Consider the following 24,828-nt stretch of genomic DNA (forward strand, 5'->3'; position numbering starts at 1 on the left):
CCACCCTTTCCCCCATATTGGAATGAAAAAAATTCCTCCACCCCTTCTGAAGATCCCCTAGACTAGCCCATAAAAACCCCAGCTGTAACCCACTTCGGGGTCCAAGTCCCTGCTCCGCTGTGTCGGGTATACTTGGACCCAAGCTCGAGCTTGTAAATAAACCCTCATGTGTTTGCATCGGTGTCGGCTCCTTGGTGGTTTCTCAGATTCGCAATCTTGGGCACAACAGTTTGCATAACTATATTATATATGTGCGATATTTTCTTACCTCTGAATGGTATTGACAAATTAACTTATAAAATCCATTAAAAGATCTCTATTTTGGGGCACCTGGGTGGCTCAGGCAGTTAAGCATCTGCCTTTGGCCCAGGTCATGATCTCAGGGTCCTGGGATGGGGCCCCATATTGGGCTCCCAGCTCAGTCGGGAGTCTGCTTCTCCCTCCCCCTCTCCTCCTGCTTGTGCTCTCTCTCTCCATGTGTGTGTGTGTCTCTCTCAAATGAATAAATTTTTAAAAATCTCTGTTCTAAATGAGCTTTAAAAACATTAAGAGCTTATATAAATTAAATAGTCCCAAAATTCTCAGAAATATAGAAAGTAACCCAAATGCTTTTCAAGTTCATGTGATCTGGGTAAATCTTTGATAAATAAGGGCAGCCCCGGTGGCGCAGCGATAAATAAGTCTAAGTATTGTTGGTCTAATAAAAACAGCTATGTCTTCTGAGTTATCAGTACTGAGTATGCTATGATCATCATTTTTATCCTACATGGATTTAGTAGCCAAATAAACTAATATTATATTTACTAGATGTTTAAGATTATAAAACTTATAGATTTCATTTAAATTAAATTAAATTATTACTCTGACAAGCTTTATTTCAACAATAGTTGTGTTTTATAAAATATGTCTGCTTAGCAGTAGTTTCCAGGGGCATCTGGATATCTCACTTGGTTGAGTGGCCAACTCTTCATTTTGGCTCAGGTCATGATCTCAGGGTCCTATGATCCATTCCCGTGTCAGGCTCTGCACTCAGCTCTGGCTGAGAGGCAGGTGTTCTGCTTAGGGATTCTCTTCCTCTTCTAGTCCCTTCCCCCACTCACGCTATCTCTAAAATGAATATATAAGTTTAAAAAAGAAAGAAAGAAAGAAAGTTTCCAAAATCTTTTCAGCAGCTTGAAATTAAAGTTATCCTAAATAATGTGAAATGATATTCGCTATCTAGATAAAACAAAACACTGAAACATTAATTTTTAAATATAAGTTCATCTACTTTTGGATTCTTATTTCAAGAAAGAGACTAAAGATATTTCAATCTTTAGTAAATATGTTATTTTTGCCATACTGAGAAATTATACTATGAAGCATAGCTCTAGAAGTTATAAGGTAGTTTATTCATAAAATTTGCCAATATGCTACAAATTGCTGGTAGGTGACTAGCAACTCACAATCTGTCTACCTCCTGTTTTTCTCTGAAAAGTAAGGTTACTAAGTGTTGAAAAGTATAATCAATATATATAAATGAAACTATTAGATATAACAAGAGTGGAGAAAATAACTCTGTATGAAAAGTATTCAAGGAATGTTATGATGTGTTTGGTAAGGACAAAAAGAGAATTCTGCCCTAACGTCATTATTTGGAGGTTGTGTGAGGCTTTTCCGGAATAACAAAGAGTAAAGTAAAAGACAAAAATCTGAATGGAAATAAAACGTTACAAAAGGATGGAACAGAGGGTAGGGGTGAAGGAGAGGGAGAGAAACTCTCTCTTAGCAGTCAAGCTAAGATTGAATGTATTTATTATAAGGTTTTTTAAATGAGCTTTAATATTAATAGTGGACCAGTACAAAACTTGAATTTGGTTTTCTTTCTCTAAAAATGACAAAGTTTCTCGGGTTACTGGTCTGGTCTTAATAAGAAATTACAAAAGGGTTTTTCTTTACCTTTTCAGTAACGTATCTAGGAAACAAAGATTCTGTGCCTTACCAAAATTTCCTGTGTTTTATGTCGTCTTTATCATGTCCTCAATTATTTAAGAGAACCAAGTCTTCTCAATTAAAAAGAAGAAAGAACTAATTTTTTTTATAATCATGTCACAAGCTATATTTGCTTTTGAAATCTTTATTGTCATTTTGGTTAAATGGAAGACTATTATTTCACAGTGACCCTGTGATCCTGGTTAATCAAGTGTTTAAGCCTTTTAAAATTTTTTACAACTTTTGATATTTTGCCTTCCCAAAATCAAATCCTAAATAAAGTCTTGATCTCAAACTGAATTTGAGATTTCTGACAGGTCCTCTAGAAAAATCCCAAAGGATTTTTAATTTTCTAATTAAAAAAATATGTTAAACTAACTAGGTTTACTTGATAATGTTGAATTGCATGAAAAATATCATTAAATACAAAGAGATGCTTAACCTTCCCTAGCTTATATTTGTATAGGTAAATGTTTTTAATACAAATATTTCAGGAATTCTATGAAATTTCTAGAAATTTGGCAATGCCCTTCCTATTCATGACACATCCTCATGTTGCTTTGCCCAGTATCAGACAACAGCATAATGTGATCATAATTCGTTACTCTCATCAGTTCTTTGATTACAGCCATTTTAAGTCTTTGATCATTTACAGATTGTTACTGTTTTATTCTGATGCTTTTTTATTTTTTAAAGATTTTATTTATTTACTCATGAGAGACACAGAGAGGCAGAGACACAGGCAAAGGGAGAAACAGGCTCCACGCAGGGAGCCTGACGTGGGACTCCAGGATCGCGCCCTGGGCTGAAGGTGGCGCTAAACCGCAGAGCCACCGGGGCTGCCCTATTCTGATGCTTTCCTGAAAGCTCTTGCAATTGACACTAGCTCTTGCAAAGCCACTAGACAATGCTTTGACTTCAGCAAAAAGGACTGTCTCTGCAAACCCATGGAAAGGACTATGGCATCGCAAACCACTGGCCTGAGAAAGGATTCCATAATTCTGGTGGAAAAGCTGATGGGTTCATACAACTGTTAACCTAAGACCAAGTGGGCTGAAAATTAATTACATTGGGCTGACCTAATGAAAAACTATGATCATTTTTATGTTTTTTTTAGTTTGGAGCATTACTGGCTCTTTACTGTTCTATTTTCTGGATATAAGGTTTGTTTTACGCTATCTATAATTCACAACAATTTAGTAGATTACATCTTTGTAAACAATGAAACACTTGTCGTTTTTCTCCCCGCATGTGATCCCTCCAGAATTCAGACACTCATAATGAGTGTAAGAAATCTATTCTCCTTATAATAGAACTTAATTGGAAAAACTGGTTATATCACCAAGGCTTTGACTGGAGTGTCATATTTTAGAAGGATGTGCATAGAATCAGATATGACTAGACAGTTTTAAGGAACTATGGTTGACATGAAGAGCCAATGCTTGCAAAGCCCTCTTGGAAGAACCAGCCTGGTACCTGGCTTATGGGAATCCCAGCCTTCAAGCAAACAAGAAATTGTCACTCTCTGGCCAGCAAAGGAAGCTTAGAATATTTAGGTGATCTCAAAAAGAGAGAAATTTACCCAAATCTACAGGTATTGTAGATGAAGCATGATGACAAGTTACTGGCTTGGCATCCTAGCCTCCAGAGGCATATAAAAGCCCAATCTGAGATTCTCCATAAAAATTCCAGCAAAGAAAACATTAAAAAGGTCTATTTGGTTAATTACCATTCTCATTGCATTTACATAAATAATTAGGCTTATTTAAGGACACTAGACTAGTATCTTACTTTATCTTAATCTTACTTTGATTATCTTTGATCAAAATGGGGGTGATTAGAGAGAGAGATTTTATATTTCAATGGACAACTATAACCCACCCTTGAGTTATCAGATTATAGTCCTGCTCGTTGTTTATTTGTTTTAAAGATTTTATTTATTTATTCATGAGAGATACACAAGAGAGAGGCAGAGACAGGCAGAGGGAGGAGCAGGCTCTCTGCAGGGAGCCCGATGCAGGACTCAATCCTAGGACTGGGATCACACTCTGAGCCAAAGGCAGATGCTCAACTGCTGAGCCACCCAGGCATCCCCTTGTTCGTTGTTTTTGAGTTATTTTTCACCTCTTCATAAACTGAACACAGCTGTCTTGCATATTTTTTTAAATTTTTTATTTAAATTCAATTGAATCAACATACAACATAATAATAGTTTCAGAGGTAGAATTTAGTGATTCTTAGTTGCATACAACACCCAGTGCTCCTTCCATCACGTGCCTTCCTTAAAGTCCATCACTCAGTTACCCCATCCCCTCCAGCAACCCTCAGTTTGCTTCCTAGAGTTAAGAGTCTCTTACGGCTTGTCTTCTGCTTTGATTTCATCTTATTTTATTTTTCCTTCCCTTGCCCTACATTCATCTGTTTTGTTTCTTAAATTCCACATGAGTGAAATCATATGTCTTTGTCTTACACATTGTGTCAGTAACTAATTTTTCCAATTTTTCTTCTACCCTGCTGACTTGGTGTTACTGAAAATTAAAATCTGACTGCCCAAATCCTTACTGAGACTCTATGTTGTCTTGTCCCAAAGCCCTGCAAGCTACAGCAAGACAACTTACTAAGAACTTCAAAGGACTTTACTGGGGCAATAGCCAAGGCCAGGCCAGTCAGGAAGCTCACCAAACACCCACATCTGACATGCTCTGCTCCAGGGAAGAATCATGACTGAAATATTGATGTCCGTACCCCATCATCTAAAGCTGAACATCTACAAATCTTGACTGACTGTTCTCTGGCCTCAGAAACTAGGTTTATAGTCTACTCACACCATTAACTTTAGCTTTTTTGTTTGTTTGTTTGTTTGTTTCCTTGTGCTAATCTATGCCCTCTTCCTCCTTTGCAGATCTCTCACCTGGAAGTTCCTAACCCAAATCCACAGCAATCAACCTTGCTTTCTTTTTGCATGAAACTTCTCCTGAAGTTACAGATGGGAGAGAAATGTGGGGAACCACTCAGACCCCCAAACTTGGTATAAAGATTATTTTAATGAAAACACTTGAGCTAAAGAAGACGCAGAAAGAAACCTGACCCCAACTTGCCTTGTCTAAGGCAGCTTCTGGAAAATATCATCTCCATTAAAGGGAGTTGCCTGTGAATTCAATTCCTATGGAGACAGACTGCCCACCCAGTGCCACTAGCACCAAAAGGCCCAAGAGAACTTTCCATATCTTCTCATTCCAGCCCCAATCCCCCACACACACCTTTTATCTCTGGCTCCTGAGGGAGTTACCCATCACTGAATATTCAGTGATGCACTGAGTACTGAACATAAGTGTAAATAAATTTTGTCTTTTCTCTCCTGACTAGGTCTTGTTGCTGGTTAATAAGCAGGCCCTCACCCACTTGATCCATTTTAGAAGGGGAAAATTTTTCCTCCCAATATAACTACTTCCTCTTATCTTCCAAAATCAGATCAGACCAATCCTTTACTATATCAAAATAAATAATAGAAAACATATCAACACAATCAAAGAATATCACAAAATAAGGAATTTTCATTGTGCAAAAATCCAATTTTATATGTGAGTCAGTAGGTGGCACCAAAGAAGAAAGAAGTATGTTGATAAATACACATAACTGCTGTGTCCTAGAAATCTAATAAAAGCTACTCCCTTAGATGGTCTATGTCTGATTCTTTTCCTGAAATGTCTTATTCAGACTCAAAAAAAGTGCCTCACTATATCATTGAAAGCAAACCAAAAATCACAAATAAAATAAAATTCAGAAAATACCTTGAAAAAATTTCACATATTCCTGTCAAAAACTGATTCTGGACATCCACCTTGCTAGATTAGACACAAATCATATTGGATTTGAAAAATATAGGGTCTTACTAGCTGTAAATCTGGAGCCTATAATCCACTGAGGCAGAAGCAAAAGAATGAGCTCAGAGAAACTTGTCCTGTAAGCCAGAGAAAAAGGAGTAATTCAGTACTTCCTACACCATTTTTAAAATCCCAAATGGAAGGGCAGGGAATTCTACCATTCATCTCTAGGAATATATGTGAAAACGCAGAAATTGCTGCTAGTCAAATGTTAATCTTTCCATAGACAGTTGACCAGGAAAGGACTGAGCTCTAACAGACTTAGAAACTTTTTTTCCCCATTACTTAATTTTAAAAAAATTCAACATCAAAAAAAAAAAAATTCAACATCAAGGAAGAATCCTCCCTTAAATTCTTAAAGATACTTCACACCTTCATCTTGCCATTCTTCCCCATCCCAAACCAACATCAAAGCAGCACATCACCTAAAATGTAGCTGCTCAACTAACCTCATTCAGCTGTATCAACTAAAATAAGGAGAGACGCTTGCCTTCCACAGACACTGATAACATGCTAAGCTGGGCAGTGCTTCCCCCAATTCCTCTTCAACAAGGTCCAAGCTGAGGACCTCCACTTACCCTGGCAAATTCCATTGGTTTGGGAAGAAGGCACATGACCATGACATCAAAGCGAACATCACATACTGTCTTCAACCACTTGGTGACAAACTGAGGCTTCAATTTTTCCACCAAACTTCCAACTTCGTCATCCATCATATATGCTGTGGAGTGAAACCACTGAAATACCATGGCCACCAGTCTGGCCAAGCTTTCTGTAGGTGTGTTCTCACTAGGCGTGCAGAGGCTCACCTGCAAATGGACAGATTAGACTCTGCTTTAGCCTCCATCGATCTTTACATAATTATTACATATTCGTTTAAAAGGGAAAAAAGTTCTCAATAATCCATTTGGAATAAGCAGTTTTATAAACGATGGAGGGTCAGTTAACCTAGAAACTGCATTCTTCACAGGAGAGACAGACTGCAACAATAATTTCCTCTCGAGATTATACCTTTCAATAGGACTTTTCCCCATAAGAAGTCTATTTTGTTACCTACACTAGATAAATGCTTTTTTAAAAGTCTGCAAAGTGAAATTTCATAAATATCTTCAGTGAAAAAATAATCTACCTACATTCCCATTCTAAAGTTATCAGATTTAGCTAAGAGTTTTCTATCAGTAATAATCCTGAAAGCTTAAAGCCTCCTAATTCATTGCATTATAAATTGACTTTTAAAAAAACCCAGCTCATCAGTTATTCATTATTCATTCTGCAATAATCTTTTATTAACCACTATAGTAGGAGTCAGGAATGTACAAAATAAACAAAACGCTACCCTTGCTTTCAAAGAGTTCACAATAGCTCATTACGTCATTAGATAATAAGTTCTAGGAGCAACACATGTGAAATTAACAATTAAATATCCATTTGGCAAGACAAAACAAAGCACGACTTTTTCGGATAAACATGTAAAAACATGAAAGAGGTATGGAGACTTACTCTATGTCCTCGATGGGCAAAAACAAAAGTCTGGTTCTCTACACAACTGGAAGGTTCAGTTTACATGGAATTTGGGAGCAGAATATTTGATCTTTACTGGATGAATGTTGCCATTGAATAAGTCAAAGACTATCAAATTCGTGTCAATACAGCTCTAATTTTTCTCACTGTATGCAGACTTGTCACAAATGCTTATTCAGAGTGCCACAGAGACTGAACTTTCAAGAAAAATGTCGTGTATATAGATGGGATGTGAAACATCTGTACATTACATTGACTCCAAGATCTTACAACATACCCTAGCAACTTTCCCAATTGTTTTCTGTCAAAGGTGCATTTCGAACAGTCCAGGGTCTGGTCCATTGGTTTTGACACCTGGCTATTCATTAGAATCAATCAGGGAGCTTTTTAAAAAAGTTCCCAAGATTCTGGGGTGGGATCTGGGCATTGCTATTCTTTAAAAGCCTTCCTCGGGGAAATCTACTGCACCACCCAGGGTTGTCCCAGAATATAGAGTCCCACTGCTCATGTTAACTTTTCATTATTTACTATTTGCTTCTTTGAAAACACTAGGAAATACTCCTCACTGGTGCAATGTTGTGAGAAATAAAGAGCAGAGAATAGTTAAGGTATTTTCTTACTAAAAACCATATCCCAAATTGACTGAGAAGCCTCTGGTCGTGTTTATCATCATCCTTGTTGTCAAAGTCAGTGTTATCCAGGGAATGGTGGGAAGATGAAAGGCCCAGCTGCCTACGGCGGTTCAGTTCATATTCGCGCTGCTCAGCATGGAACTCGGCTTCTTTCAACAAGCTGCCAAAGACAAGTAATGTCAAGTCAGACTCCAGAAAAACACATTCTAGGTTATGACCTATTCAGAGTAACTATTTCCTAAGTACCAACTCAAACATTCCTGATGGCTCTCCTTTCAAATGGCAGGAGTTCCTCCCATAGGCCTAATTTTGTTTCCTTCCTTGAACTCCATCTCCATTTCAAAAATGAACAAACTGAGACACAAAGAGACTGCTTTCTCCAATCAATTAGAATCAAGCAGAACGGCATTCTGGCTTCCAATTTACCAACCATCCCACTAGATGTCAATACTTCCCCTGTAACTAACTGAAATTATGTGGACATCAAATGCATGATACAAGGAGAGACCGAGGAATTTGTACCCCAATAGAACAATATTCAATATCTAATATTCAGAGATCTGAAAATGAACAATAAAGACTCCTTTTTCAATCTGCTAAACAAGTCATAATTTTTTTTAATTTTTTTTTTTTAATTTATGATAGTCACACAGAGAGAGAGAGAGAGGCAGAGACACAGGCAGAGGGAGAAGCAGGCTCCATGCACCGGGAGCCCGACGTGGGATTCGATCCCGGGTCTCCAGGATCGCGCCCTGGGCCAAAGGCAGGCGCCAAACCACTGTGCCACCCAGGGATCCCACAAGTCATAATTTTTAAAAACAAAACCGAATGTTGGGGACATCTGGGTGGCTCAGCCAGTTAAGCATACGACATTGGCTCAGGTCATGAGCTCAGGGTCGTAAGATGGAGCCCTTGTCAGGACTTCCTGCTGAGCAGGGAGTCTGCTCGTCTCTCTGCCCCTCTCCTTCCTTGTGCACATGCTTACTCTCTCTCTCAAATACATAAAATCTTTTTAAAATATTTTTTAATTAAAAAATTAAACCCAATGTTGGCAAGGGTGTATCAAAAACTAGCCATTTCATACAGTGCTGTTGGCATTATAAATTCATACACACATTCTGAAAATCAGTTTGGTAATGTATCAACAGCCATCAAAATATTCATACCCTTTGACCCAGCCAACCATATCTGTCATCTACCCTAAGAAAATAAAAAACAAAAAAACAGCACTATTCATAAAAATATCTATCAGAGTAATTTATAATAGTGAAGAATGGAAGAAATCTAGAAATCTAAAGGTGGAAGGAAATAAACTAGATGACAATTGTGTTTCTGCTAAAAATGGTAAATATGGAAACTATACAATGACATGGAAAAAGAGCTAATGGCATAATGTTTTATCAAAAAGAACTGTGGCTACACTGTGATTAGAGTTACATAAATAAGAAATATATTTGAATACAACTAGAAGAACGTGTAAAACTGACCATAATGATAGCAGTATGATTTTTTTGACTTCCAAAATTTCTGTAATATTTCATTTGACAAACATTTATTATATTTCTACATGTATTAACCAATGGAATAAGAGACACAACAGAAAAGAGTCCCTATCTGTAAAACATTCTAATACTATTTCTTTAATTTTTAAAAATCTTGACTCCGTGGATATTGTACAAAGAGAGAACAAGTCTGGAAGTTATCATTTCCAAAGCTCCTTTTACTGTCACGTGATAGGACAGAAAGCCAGCAGCAGCCTATAGGACTGGACTCCTGGCTTACTGCAGAGCTGCTGGTTTACCCCAGTACCAAATTACCTAGATTTTTCCTGCACTTCACTGTGTGCAGGTTGGGCTCAGGCTCTTCCCACCCATCACTCTGATGGGTGCCTGTGCTTCATTCCCCCAACACCCTCGGCTCTGTGCTCCCAAAGTGCTTACCACAGTGGATCACAATTCTGTGCTTCTGTTTTTACAGTCCCTGCAGGGGTAACCTGAAGGCAGAGACTACATTCTGTTCTCTCCTATCTCCCAAGTGCCTAACACATGCCTGGCATACCATTAAAAATATTGGTTGAATGAATGAATGAATGAAAATGTCACTACATCATGGAAGGTGGGAGGCTAGGCTGGCTGAGGGCACCATCTCAGGGTACAAAGGGTGACTCAAAGCCAAGGCAGTGTTTTGGGGCGGGCCAACCAAACAAGCTGCCTGTTACCTGATCACAGCCTCCACTGCACAAACAAGCTCCTCAGCGCCACATTCCCGAGTGTTGATTGGTGGAGGGGAGGTCTGATATAGGTGGGTCTCTGAGGTGGCCCCCACCTCATTGCTATGATGATTCGAGTGGCATCTTTTGCAGTACCGAACAGGCCTGTTTCCATGACGGCCACAGCACCCTGCTGAAAAGCAGGTGACAACCGCTCTTCTTACGTGAGAACTGCAGTTCTAGAGGCAAAAAAAAAAAAAGTCGGGAAGGGGGGAATCAACTAAAACTGATCAATGAAGTAAATTTGGCTAGGAATCAGAACATCAGAATGGAGAGCTAAGAGGCCAGCAGAAGTGGCCGCAAGTTTTCTAAAGATTCTACAAGACAGGTCATCTCTAATAGATTAGCTTTCAGGCATAGTTAAAAATAAAGATAAGTAGTCTCTATTAGTGTGAGTGGCAGAAACATCATAGATATGAGTGGAACCATGTTTGAAAGCCCTCTGTAAAGTAATCTCAGTCATGGGGTGGGAGTGGGAGGTAGGGTGCTTTCTGGATTCTGAATCCTCAGCAGAAAGGTAGAAAAAAAAAGCCTGAAACTCTGGTCAAGAGAGAGTGCATCACAGCACATCAGAATAGGAAAGGAACAGTTTTAACCGTCAGATTAAACTTTCAAAATTACCAAATCCACCACTAAAAGAGCAGTTTTCCAGTGCAGCTCTTCTGTCCTTGCTGTGTGACAGGCAGGGGGGCATGCTGCCCTGAGCTGATGGCCCAAAGCAGGCTGCCTGCCCATTCCCACCAGCACTCTTTCCCTTGAGACCCAAAGAATATGTCAAATATGTCGACTGACACCACGGGAACAAGGCAAAACACAGCAAGAACCATTCATAGAATCACCTGACATCAACTACAAGCAAGGAATCCACAAAGAAAGGGATGCCAACGAGAAAAGTAAGGGTGCAGAGAGAATTTAGAGTCCAGGGGGTGCTGCTGTCAGAGCTGCCCTGACAGGAGGCAGAGGAAAGAGGTGCACCCTGCATAATGAAGCCATCTAAGGAGCTGTCAGGAAATGTTCCTGACCTCCATAAAAATATGTGTCCCGAGCCTGTTAGAAATGCCACACCACATACTCAATGTCTTGTGTCCTGAGAGCTTTTCAGTCTTTCAATAGAGCTTATAAAGATGTGAATACGTTCTCTAGGGGATGTCCTACCCTAAGCCATGACGAATGCAGAGCTCAGTAAAGATCTGAGACCCCTCCATGACAGATCTCTTGAGGAGACAGAAGAACGAAGCAAGCATAAAACCTAACTCAAACCACTGACAACATATTGAACTGGCTATCCAAATGACTATTTCAAAGTAAGGTTTGTTTCACTTCGATTTTAGCATGAGGCTCTGTGTACTAGTGTGGGGATATCTCATTCTCTACATAGGACTCGGGCCAACAAATTATAAAAGCAAGGTTAAAGTTTCTGTAATCTTGTTTTTTTTTTTTTTTAAAGATTGTATTTATTTATTCTTGAGAGACACAGAGAAAGAGGCAGAGACACAGGCAGAGGGAGAAGCAGGCTCCCTATGGGGAGCCCGATGTGGAACTCGATCCCAGGACCCCAGGATCATGCCGTGAGCCAAAGGCAGATGTTCAACCACTGACCCACCCAGGCATCCCTATAATCTTGCTTTCTATTAATACATTTTTAAAATTTATTTGTTAAAATACAGTTGTGTTTCTTCTGCAGCTGAGGTCCAAGTCTTGTGAGCATCCAAGTCAGTCATGCCTTCTCCAAGTGGTATATTTTTCCCTGCTGTGTCTTTTCTTTCTCATATGCTTTTATTCTGGAAGGACATGAATCTTTATTGGGTTAGGGCTTCTGCTCCCCAACCAAACCAATACCACACTACTAGCAGTGTGGTATATATCAGAGCACATTCTTAGTGCTTAATTTTTTCCTCTTGGTTATAATTAGCCTTTGTTCCTCTGGGATTCCCACTATTCTATAAACAAGAGGATAAAGATATGGGTTTAGTGGGTATTTATTCACTATAATAAAGTCCTGAAGTTTAAGGCCTGAGATTAACTATCCTATTCTCTGGTCCCAAATTATTTACATTCTTCCCACATGCAAATTCTTGGCTGGAGGTTTAAGGTCTTGTCATTTAAATCAAGTCCAGCTGCAGATGAGGCCCTTTGGGTTGGCATCCTTAGGTACGCATCCATTTGCCTTGAATCTAGATGAGCTCCTGGCTGCTTCAACCAAGAGAATATGGCAGATGTGATATCTATACGACTCCTGAGGCCAGATTTCAAAAGACCTGCAGCTTTCACTGGCCTCTTGAAATGTTCTCTCCTCAGATGGTTCCTTATTGGGATACTCAGAACTCTGCCATGGTCAAGACATGTGGAGAGGCACTGTGTAAGTTTCTTGTCAATGTCACCGGCTAAGCCCAGCCTTCAAGTCATCCCAACCCAGAGCCCAAACAATGATCTTGGAAGCCTCTACATAATCCCAGTGCCCAGTTACTCAAGTCTGCCCAGATGAGGCCTTAAACATCACCAAGCAGAAATGGGTTATGGACTGTGCCCCATCCAAATCTCTGACCAACAGAATCAAGAAACATAATTAAATGGCTGTCATCTTATGCTGCCACATTTTGAATGATTTTTTTATGCTGTTATCTGGATTTACTGCATATTCTAGCATCAGGAATATCAACAAAGAGTCAACTTGCTTTCTCACCATTGCCATCAATTCTAAGTAATATCAGCAATAAAATACTTTGCCCCAAAATAACCTTTAGTTGATTCAAGTTCTAAACAATTGTTTTAACAATTAAAACAAAACAATTAAAACAAAAGTTTTAATAATGTATTTCCAAGCCACAGTCTTCCTCAACCCAGGTGGACTCACCTATATGCATTCATTTCAAAAGCAAACTAAAGAGACTTCCCTTAGATTCAGATTCAGCTGAGCATGGTTTCCCCAGCCACTCAGTTTCACTGCTTTGAATTTTAAACATAAAAAAGTAATTCCAATGTGTCTCATAGAATGACAGAATGGAAACAAATCAAAGTCTGTCTCTTTACCTTTACCATCTTGATGCCTATTTCAAACCTACTATTCAAATGTCAGAATCTGTCCTCCACAAGAGGGAGACACAACTGTACCCAAAGCAAGCTCAAGCAATTCTGAACTATTATGAACTTAATGAATGCTCTCCAAATATACAATATCATATTTAATAAAGGATAAGTAATAAAAATGTGCTAATTTGAAGCTTATTATTAAAAATAATTTTGTTGTAAAAAGGAGGGCAGTGTTAAAAAAATTATCCACTCTGGATGCCAAATATGTTAAGCATATAACCAGAGCCAGGACATGCAGTTTAAAATATAAAACTGTTCCTTACCCTTGTCTCTCTGATTTATAAAAGATTCTCAAAGTAGGAAAATAGCCTCAGGATAAAAATCAAATCAAATGTATGCTGACTGGCTGCATGATCCTTTGTTAAAACTTCAGAAGGATATAAGGTAATGCCTCATTGAGCCTTTCAGCTAGAACAGGGCTTCTAATAATTTTAAGGGCAGACCAAAATGCCCGAAGTATAAAAAAGACTGCCCCCAAAAGAATTATGGATGTGCTTTGGGGGCACTGAATTTCAATGAGATTTACTAAAAATCCAGAGTTTTACAGAAAGTCTTACTAGCAAAAGCACCACCAATTTAAAATAAAGGGGGCAGACACAGTTCAATATGAAAGGAAGTCTGTGCAATGGCATGAAGGGGACAAGCAAAGGGAGTCTCTCAGCTGCAACATGTACCATTTCTTCTTGGAAAAGAAAGATGCCTAAGAGTAGAGCAAAGAATTCAGGAGACCAGCAACGGATTAGGGAACAACGCCCAGGAAGTAAAACCAGATCCTAGTCAAGGACATCTGCCGTCCCTGGAGATGGAAGAACTGTTGACATGTTCGTGGCTGGAACTGCTATAAATCTGCTGACAGCAATGTACTTCCACTTCTGAACAGAGGTTCAATGCTGTTATGCTGTCCCTGTCTCATCATCATGTGTAGGGGGTGAAGGGGGCAGATATCTTGCCTTTTTAATTCACAGGTCTCTGGATCAAGAGAATTTGTACCCAAGGAGTTCATCAGGGACTAGACCATATGCAGATCACAAGATGATGAACTGAAGCCATAAATGGATTTAAGATTTTAGGAGATCTTGTAAGGTGGTGGAAGTATTTTACATGTGAGACATGTAAGTGATTACGTCCAGAGGGTGGATTATGGTAGATTAAATATGACCACAGAATTCTTGTCACTCCTTCTCTAAAGGGGAGAAGTCTATTTCTTCTCTCCTTGAATCTGGGCTGCCCTTGGGACTTGCTTTGACCGGCAGAATGCCACAGAATTGCCATGATGCAATGTGACTTCGGAGCTTGAGTCTCAAAGGTCTTGCAACTTACTCTCTCATTCACTCAGAACACTGCTGCCTTGTGAACAAATCCAGCCTTGCCCCCTGGAGGGTGCCACCCCTGTCATCCCAAGCCTCCTAGCTGCCCCAGCTGTGGCCCAAATGTAGGAGTGAAGTCATTTGGGACCAGCCAATCCCCTGACTACCCACCAGTTGACTACAGGCACATGAGTGAGCCTGGAGTAGTTTATAAAAAGCACTGCCTAGTTGAGCACAGGCCAAATTGCCAAACCACAGATCTGTGAGCAAATAAATATCTGCCATTACAAACCACGACTTTTTAGGATTATTATATGACAATAGATAACTGAAATAGCCCTCTAAAGGTGCTCATTCATGACCAAGTCCTAAAAAGTTTAAAAGACTTGTACATGGTCTCATAGGTAGATGGGGACAGAGCTGGCCAGCAATCAAGTGTCTCAACCAACTAAGCCAGAGTTCTTTGTATGACACCACACTACCTTGTCTTGTACTTTTCAACTAGAACAAGAAAAGAGGATGAAAATAGCTTAGGGAAATTGTTATGAAAAATGGGTAAAGGAAATCTGAAGGTAAAATCTTTAACTAGAGGTATCATTCAGCTTACATATAAATGAATATTTTCAAACAGCTGGGTATGTTTAACACACATATATTGGACTATTTGCATTCCACTTCAAAACAAGAAAGACTTTGAGCATACAAGATACATCCTTTTCCAAAGTTAAGTTGCAGGTTCTGCAGGGTCATTCAAAGCTTTTTGTAATTAGAGTTACACATATGTTTTTATTTCCAATTACTTATCAAAACACTGTGCATATAAGATGGGTGAGCAAAAGCAGAAATGGAAACACACCATTGGGACACAGCGATCTTGCATGCTAAGTTATTTCTTTTCCCCCTCTGCAAATACAGTGACATGTACATACTGGGAAACCAGGAGGCAGAAATGAGGCAGATGTCAATGAATGAATTTACATACACACAGCAAATCATGCCCCACCACACAGATAGTTTGCTCTTACCTTCTTCTGACATATAGCAGATATTTCAGCTGTAAGGGGAAGGTACACAACATATCAACAACGAAAGACAGCCCATTTTATATAAGGGCAGCCACAAAAGGGAGTAAAAACAAGCTTAGTAACACAATATCTAGAATAGGCCCAAACAGCTTCTCTCTTATCTTATTAATTGTCATCTACCTGTGTTTAATGAGGTCAGGAACTCCTGCATGCTACAAATAACTTTACCTGTTCTTACAAGTAATTCAACCTCTTCGGACATGACTTAGAATTCAGATCATGTCATCATCAAATTAAAATAACATTAATCTCATCTCATTTGACAGAACAAAATCAAGATTTGCATGACTTCTTCAGCATCACATAAGCTATCAATGATAAAGGCAGATCTAGAGATAATGTCTCTACATTCCCCATTTACTGCTCTTCCATTATACTATGACACCGAGTTGATGTGATATATTTAGAGCTTCACCATGGAGAGGATTTGCTATTTCAAAACTGTAGAAAAAACTTACTAACTTGGATTACTCAGACTATTGATTTATATCAGTCCTTAACTAGTGTAAAACCAGCTGCATGCTCATTTCAGAGAAAGTAATTTTCAAACCCACGGACTGGCCAGTTGGAGTAAGAATGTCAAACTACTGTCTACTTCGGGATTGACCTTAACAAATGGATACAAACTCTTTTCAGTGGGCATATCAATTATTTCCATGAAAAATAATGCATGAGAGTACCTGAAAATAATTTTTCCAAGAATATATTAACATTCCCCCTGAAATATTAAGTGTTCAAAAAATGAACTAGAGCATTACTTATAGTATAGTCTAGGTTGTAATTTTTTAAAAAGATCAAAAGTAAATGTCTCCCAAACTGTCTGGAAATTATGAATTAGTGGATGCCAAGTCAAAGAAATTTATAACTCAGTTTTTAAAACTGGTTTTGTATAATTAAAGGTTATTTGCCAGTTTGATATCCAGAGTTTGTCTTAACCTGAAGTTAGTGTCACATCTCCAGATAAATAATTAGAAGTTATTATAAATTTTCTTCCAAAGATGAGTATCATCTGGAGAAGGTGACCAGAATTCAGCAACATATCCAATATTTAAAAATACTGGATAGTTTGGATCCTGACCAAACCTTAAATTATAAGGTTTGGGTAGCCTAATTTAAGGGGGGAAAATTTACTTTTACCCAAACATGCCCAAATCATTTCACAGATATCTTTATATAAATTTTCAAAATGCCTTTTTGAAGGATGCAGAGGCCAACATTACTGATCCATTTTACAAATGGAGAGCACTCACTGAACTAATTTATTTCTAAAGTTGAAACTACCTAATATTAAAAGACTATAAAGAAATCGTGTAATCAGGAAAATGGCCTTAAGTTTTTTCTAATGTTCACAGAATTTAGTTAACATAAGGTCTTTACTTTTCTTTTTAAATATGGCCTTTCACAGAAAGTCTTTTATTATCTACCTCTGAAATCATGTATCAGGTTCCTCCTATGAGCTTGATCTGTGCTCAGTGTATCCCCAGCTTTTTCCACCTTTCATCTTTCCTCTGCTTTCCTCAATACTTCCCCCAGTCACTTCAGCCTCCACTTAAGTGGCTGCAATGCCTGCGTACAGAGGTGTAAAGGAATGCTCTGTCTGGGACCTGCCAACTTATCAGACTTGGCTTTCAGAACGCTAACAAACAGCGAGAATCACACATCCCGTCTTTCCACTGAGATGAGTCACGTATACTTTATCCCCGTTTCACTGGGAGACTGAGTCTCAGAGCCATTAAATGATTTTCCCCCAAAACACAGAGCTAATAATAGTGGTAGGAGAAAGACCTATTATTCAGTATTCTTTCCACTCACATTCTCTATTCTCTTTCTGACCTGGCACAGCAAATATTGGCAATGCCTGTTATCTATACAGAATATCTCTCAAGACATAATTCAGCAAGGCTTTTATCATATGGAATCCTAATTCCAACATCTACTCTTAACTTAGGTTGAGATTATACCTCTTCCTTTATTATTAAATGTGTGGCTATAAACACGACATTGATATAATGCTTCGTATCAATGACTCTTCATAGCATATAATACTTTGATTACTGTCTTTGTAAAATAATACAAATAATACAGTATAAAAGGAGATAAACCAACCATGCCATTAGTCATGGTTACTTCTTACTCATCTTTTCTGAAGTAAACCATACCTTGTGGCAGAAGAACATCAATCAACCATTCACTGTGGTCCCTATAAAGAAAAACAAAATTCATTTTTTAGCTTCCTTACAACATTACCCTTCCTTACCATTATGAACATGAATGTTCATAAGCTGCATGCTATTGCTAGAAGGCTTCACTAGAAAGTAAATGTAATTAAGAGCACTGTCATAATAAACTTTTTAAATGTCTAATGCATTTCAGCGAAATTATAAATTATAGGCATTTCATCATATTCAGTTAGCTTTAAATGATACTTTCCAGATGCTAATTAAGCAAACCAAAGTACAGCATGATTTGTACAACGCTAAGTGTGAGTCTGCAGAACTAACAAGCAAAGAGAATCCATTTGAATTGTATGCCATGTTTGAAAGCCACGATTTTCTTTTATTTTTCTCTGTGGCCTGTTTTAACAGGGTCACTTGAAAATTGGGGCTGCTTTATTACATGGAATTGCTTTCTCTTATTGCACGGGGAGAAATATTGCAATTTTTAAAAGCTGAAATCTCTCAAATGAAAGTTTGCTATATATCAAATATCTGACAAATGAACCTTTAAAAAACAAAGAGACTAGTGGGAAATGGGAGTAATGTGGCCAATTTAAGTCCAACTGATTTTTCTTATCTTCCCTTGTTGCTCTATTTCCTTTTCTTGGAGTATCCTTATACCTACCCCGCGATCCTCTGGCTGCATTCTTCACAGAGATACAATGGGGGTGGTTTATCCCCCAGAGCCACTGACAGGGAAGGGTCTATACACATCTGAAACACAGGAAAAGGCAGAATGAACTTTCCTTTGCTGTTTATTACAACACCCCCCATATTGTGAATGCAAAGGTTTCAATTGTGACGGATTTTCAAAAGCAAATAGAATAAATATTTTTAGTAAAACCCACTTAACCTATAGATGCTTTTCCTGCACTGGCTGATGAGTCCACACTGGAGATTTAAATCCACCTACTGTGGGATTTCATTTCTCCTGTTATCTGCAATTAAGTAACAACTAGTGTCAACAAATCCACCCTTATTCCACAAGAAGGAAAAATCTTGTTCAGTGGTGGCTGGAATTGCCTCTATGTTACGGGTGCATTCATTCCTGCTTGAAAGTGGGAAACAGGGCACCCCCAGTGGCGCAGCGGTTTAGCGACCCAGGATGGCGTCAGGCTCCCTGCAAGGAGCCCGCTTCTCCCTCTGCCTGTGTCTCTGCCTCTCTGTCTCTCTTCTCTCTCTCTGAATGAATAAATGTAAAAAAAAAAAAAAAAAACTTATAAAAAAAAAAGAAAAGAAAGTGGGAAACACAGCAATCTCTCTTTCAGAAAAGGAAAATATATTAAAATTTAAAAATCACAACTGATACCAAAATTCTGGCAGTGGAGAATTTTGCTTCTTAGACGTTTCATTCAAAAAATTTCATGTGTGACCTAACACTGAGCAATTTGCTTTTCTTACTCTGTAACGAAGTTCTATATCAACCATCCAATGTCGCATTTAAGGTGTTTTTATCCTTCCACGCATAACCTGTGGTTCGTTTAACCCTGCTGTGCCCTGTTTGGTTTTGCATTATATATGGCTGAGTTTCCATGAGCTTAATGACACAGATAAAAAGCGTTTGTTTTACTGTTGAATCAGGGTATTTCAAATACCTGGATGTTTAAAATCAAGTGAACACAACTAGCTGAACTTTGTACTTTGCATCAGGTTTAATTTCTATGACTTACCAAAGTCATTTTTAATTTTGTTCCTGTCCTACAAGAAATAATCCATGCTATAGCTGACTGTATAGTTAATATGCCTATGACACAGATCCTTCTGGAATTCTGTTCTGCCTTTTCTTTAGTTGTTTTTACTGATTAGGGAGGGAAAATGAACCAAATTTATGATCCAAGCAGCCTGTCATTTAAAATTAAAACCTGAAGAGTTTTGTGTGTCATCTTTGTGCAGGGACCAAGCAGATTTTCTCTAGATCATTCCAATTTTAGTGTATGGCTGCTGAAGTGAGCACAATGACTGGGAAACAAGAGTTGGAATTCCTAAATTTCAATTGTTATATCATCAAAATCTGTAAATTATATATTCCTTCATGCTAGAGGGCCAGTGTGAAAATTTCATAAGTTTCACACCTCCTTTGATGCAATGAATAATTACTTTTTGGTGTGTTAAATGAAGGGTTAGCAAACTTTCCATAAATGACAAGAGAGTAAATAGTTCAGGCTTTAGGGACCATACATTATCTGTCACAACTACTCAACTCTGCTGTTGTAGCATGAAAGCAGCCATAGACAATACACAAACAAATGTGCTCCAATGAAACTTTATTTACAAAACAGTTAGCAGGCCAGATTTGGCTGTGGGCCATAGTTTGCTAACTCTCGTTTATATAATTATTTGGGCTCTAAAGTATTTTATAAAGTGATCTGCAAACAAAACCAAGTAAAACCAAAAGCAGAGTGTGATATAATGAACTTTTAAGTAACATATTTTCATTTTGAGTACTGTCGCACCTCTTGGCTCTTGCCTAAAAAGTACATTTGGGGGGCATCTGGGTAGTTCAGTCAGTTAAGCATCTACCTTCAGCTTGGGTCATGGTCCCAGGATCCTGAGATTGAGTCCCTAAGCAGGGAGCCCACTTCTCTCTCTCCCTCTGCCCCTCCTGCTCTTGCATTCTCTGTATCAGTCTCTCTGTCTCAAATACATAAATAAAATCTTAGGAAAAAAAGTATGTTTTTGCAGTGTATTGCAAAAAATAGATAATACATTTCCATTTGGCAAATCATCACTGCCTAGTGCTAAAACTCACGAATACGGAGATAATATGCATACTGTGAGGATAAATTCATTTTCCCTGAGTCTTTACCATGTACCCAGTGTAGACCTGTTCTTCAATATACTTACTTCACTTTCATTTCCAATGAGTCATTGATACTCTTGTCAGGTAAAGACATATTTTCATTCCGTTCAAAAGGAAAAACTCCTACATTCATAAGACCCATTTGTGGACAGTCTGAATAGGTCAGTTTACATACACATTAATATGTTCATATCTGACTGCTGCATTAAAAAATAGTTATTTTCCATTTATAAATACAATTAGGCCCAATGTAGAGGCTCAGGAAAATGGAGAAAAGAGGAAAATTTAAATAACTCATTAACCTGCCTTCTCAATGTAATCACTAATAACATTCTGATGAGCTTTACTGGTTGTTTTTCCACCATGAATATGAATATAAATATACATCTATGTGATTTTTAAATTAAATTGGCATCATACTATAAAGGATGACTTCCTTTTCATTTAACATTCTTTCCTAAGTATCTAGATGTTGGAAACCCTCGACCTACATGTCACATAGTCATACATACATGGGTTTGGGGAGTGTTCATATTGCAATGAAAAAACAATACTGAGCCAGACCTGGTGTCATGCAAAAACAGCCCCAGCACAAGAAGCACTAACAAAAATGTTACCTTCCCAGGGAAGCAGAGTAAAAACACAAAAGAAAATTCTTTAGGAACACTGGAGTTCAGAAAGTAAAATTGGGGGCAGGGGGTGAGTGATAAAAATGTTTAGGAACTAGATAAAGATGGTAGTGCACAGCATTGTGAATGTGCTAAATGCCAATGAATGATTCACTTTGAGGGGAGATGTGAAGGATGGGGTAGCTGGGTGATGGGCATTAAGAAGGGCAAGCGATGTGATGAATACTGGGTGTTGTATGTAATGGATAAATCCCTGAACTATACATCTGAAACAAAGGATGTACTATATGTTGACTAACTGAATTTAAATAATAATAATAATTTTTAAAAATTGGTTGAATTTATGTTATGTGAATTTCACCTCACCTAAAAATGGTACAGAAGGTAGGATGGTTTTGCCTGTCCTGCATGACTAGCTATGGGGAACAGCCTGTAAGCAAAGCAAAGCTGAGTCAGACGGGTGGACTAAGCTGTTTGTGTAGAAGAGAGGGAGAAACTCTAATTCATGATGACTTCTGTGAGTGGAAAACCAAAAATCATTTACTAATAATGAAGTCAGAGGACTCCTGAGAATGCAGTATGACATAAGGTCAAGGAAAAAATAAGTGGAAAAATCAGACAAAAAGACCTCCTTTCTGTTGACGTCTGAGTGAACCAAAAGAGGGCATTTTAACACAAGCAGGAAGAGGAAACAGATAAAGAAACTAAAGTGAGGAAGCTACGCAATTCTCATCACCCAAAGAATTAAGCTGAATTCTATAAATAATACATGGACTCACAGGTATTTAGCTCAAAATGTCCTCAGACCAAAGAAAAGTACCTTTGAATCCCAAATGTCTGTGGAAGTTCAGAAGAGTACTCATAATAGAATGGGTGAGACTATACCAGCATTGGTAGTTTACCCTCACTTGCTCTTCCTCAACATAAATTCATTCAATTTGCCTTTATCAAAACCAAAGATCAAGCATAATAATACAAGAACGTCCTCTGCCAGAAGATATATCTGGATGACAATGTTAGTAAGATACATCTAGATGACAATGTTATTGGCATTCCTGACATTTCTGGTATATGAAACACATTTTGGGGTCCATTTACATTTCTTTTCATTCCATTTATATTTTTTATATCTCATTTTACCTTTTCTCCTCTGTTTCTATAAAATGATACTCTTATGTTTCTATTATTTGGTAATCTTTACAGTCCTCCTGTCTATAGAAGAAGGGGGGTAAACTCCCAGGATACTAGGTCCTAAAAAGTATCTGTGAACTCTAATGACTTGACCTAACTCCCACTCTTCATAATATAAAAGTTAATCCTTGCAAATTCAGACACAATCTCTTCAGCCAAGTATTGTATCCAACAAATATACCATAAATAATTTGGTTAAAAGGTGTGATTATTTTTCTTAACATTTAAATTCAAAGATTCAGGGTTATAACAAAACAGGGAAATTTGTGGTAGTAGAAAAAGAACAAGGCTGAGAGCCAAGGTACCCAGTTCTGGCTTAGGTAAGTGTCTTGGCCACTCTAAACCACGGTTCCCTTACCTCTAACGTACCTTTCCATGTGTTTGCTGCCCAACTACCTCTCAGTCATTTTGACTAAACATATCTGTGATCTGAGTCAAGACTTAACAATTTTATCTATTTGTGTTGTAGGACTCTTGGATTCGCAGTCATACACCAGACACTAATAATTTGAAATTAGTGAAACTGGGGCAAAGTACATCTCCCTGAGTTTATTAACTCAGATAGAAGCCAAGTAAGGACTATGTAAGTGTTTCACCAGGATTATTCTGATAATTACTCATTGCTACACAGCACTTGACCATGAACTCATCGCCAAACATCCAGTCACCACTATTCATTGCCCCGTCTTGAACCAATCCACCAAGTACAGGCAGATTGAACCTGGAGGTGCATGAGTGTACTATAGAGCACTGGCCTCTCTGCTTTACAGAGAAGGATGGAACCTACTCCATTTCATTTAGCAATTTGCTCTTGATAATCTGACCACTGACAATACAATATGGCACCAGGTCTAATAAAACAGTACCTTCACAGCTGGCTTGTTAATTGCATTGTGGCATTCAATGTGCTGGCAGTGGATAGGATTCCAAGCTGTAAAGCAAAGCATAGATGATAAATACTTCTTATTTAAGTTATTGGTGCCCTAGTAAAAGCATAGTAGATATTACACTAGGTTTCTTCTTCCTAAGTAGAACCATCATCGAGAGGCTTCCTAAAATAAACATTTTTAAAATCTATGACAAATTTAAAACTTGAACAAAGATATCACAACTCCATCTATTTTCCCATGGGGAGAGACAAGCTAGTATAAGGTGGCATACACAGTACCATAATATTACCTCACAATGATACACCATTAATAAGTTCTCCAAGGTTTTTACCTCTATGGTTTCACTTCATCCTGCCAACAACTCTGTAGAATAGGTACAGCAGATTATTAACCTCATTTCATATATGAATAAATGAAAGTTAAAAAGGCTAAGTAGCCCACTAGGGTCACAGAGTTAGTAAATGACAAGCTAAGACTAGAACCTCTATCTCTTGGTTCTCAACATTGCACTTTTCATTTTAGTACATACTAAGCTGTACATCCTCAATTTCTGACACCAGGAAGTGTTTCAAACTGATAATAATTGAAATGAATGGTAAGTCAACCTCCACTATTCCATGTCCCACCCCATTCCCATCAAATGTGGAGAGTGGAAAGATGAGTTTCTTGCCCAAATGAAATATATCTCTCACACACCACAGAGTGTGACTCACAGACTAACCCCTGCTAGTTTGCTAATACCCACTCCTTAACACAGTATGCACAGAGAAAGAGGATATAAGAACCAAGCGATCTGGGATAGATCAGAATGAAAGTCGCAACAAGTAATTATCATCATCTAGATGATTCAGTAGTCCAAAGCACTTAGCTAACAATACTCCATCATTTAAAATGCAATAAAATTACATGTTTAGAAATAGGGCACTGTTTCTAAATTGCCATATTTAGATCTTACATATAGGATTATGATTGGCCGAATATACAAGAATTTGTAGATGAGATGATATTCTTACTTAGTTATATATCCCATTACAATTCAAAAATTGTTATTAATAATACTCCAGACCATATAAAGTTTTTTGTCCAGGGGTGTTCCAACTTCAAATCTTCTAGTCTATGGTTAGACCAAGTATAAGATTATGTGCTTGAAATATAGGAAAAGAAGATCAACAGAGCCACTGGCTTTAAAAAATACACAATGGATTAATTTATTTGAAAGAAGATAAGAAGTACAGACCAAAAACCATTACTCTAAAAACACAGTATCATATTGATTATATTTTTGGAGAGAAAAAAATAATAAATAAATAAGGATGGATAAATGAAGAAATAATTTGAATATA

General features: G+C 38.0%; 1 protein-coding gene and 1 non-coding gene across 2 annotated transcripts in view; both read right to left on the reverse strand.

The window, feature by feature from the left end:
- Nucleotides 1-24,828, reverse strand: part of UNC79 (unc-79 homolog, NALCN channel complex subunit) — a 235,537-nt gene that overhangs the window by 121,245 nt on the left and 89,464 nt on the right. Inside the window, exons 8-14 of the mRNA XM_041757925.1 lie at nt 23,462-23,526; nt 18,601-18,689; nt 17,919-17,959; nt 15,700-15,728; nt 10,227-10,456; nt 7,997-8,168; nt 6,434-6,664 (exon numbers count right to left, since the gene is read on the reverse strand). Of these exons, the coding sequence (XP_041613859.1) occupies nt 6,434-6,664; nt 7,997-8,168; nt 10,227-10,456; nt 15,700-15,728; nt 17,919-17,959; nt 18,601-18,689; nt 23,462-23,526 (857 nt within the window). The remainder of the gene's footprint in view (nt 1-6,433; nt 6,665-7,996; nt 8,169-10,226; nt 10,457-15,699; nt 15,729-17,918; nt 17,960-18,600; nt 18,690-23,461; nt 23,527-24,828) is intronic.
- LOC121494018 lies at nt 19,823-19,928 on the reverse strand. Its single transcript, XR_005988665.1, has one exon. It is a non-coding gene; the product is annotated as a U6 spliceosomal RNA (small nuclear RNA).

The sequence above is a fragment of the Vulpes lagopus genome, chromosome 6 (genome assembly GCF_018345385.1).
Source record: "Vulpes lagopus strain Blue_001 chromosome 6, ASM1834538v1, whole genome shotgun sequence".
Taxonomy (NCBI): domain Eukaryota; kingdom Metazoa; phylum Chordata; class Mammalia; order Carnivora; family Canidae; genus Vulpes; species Vulpes lagopus.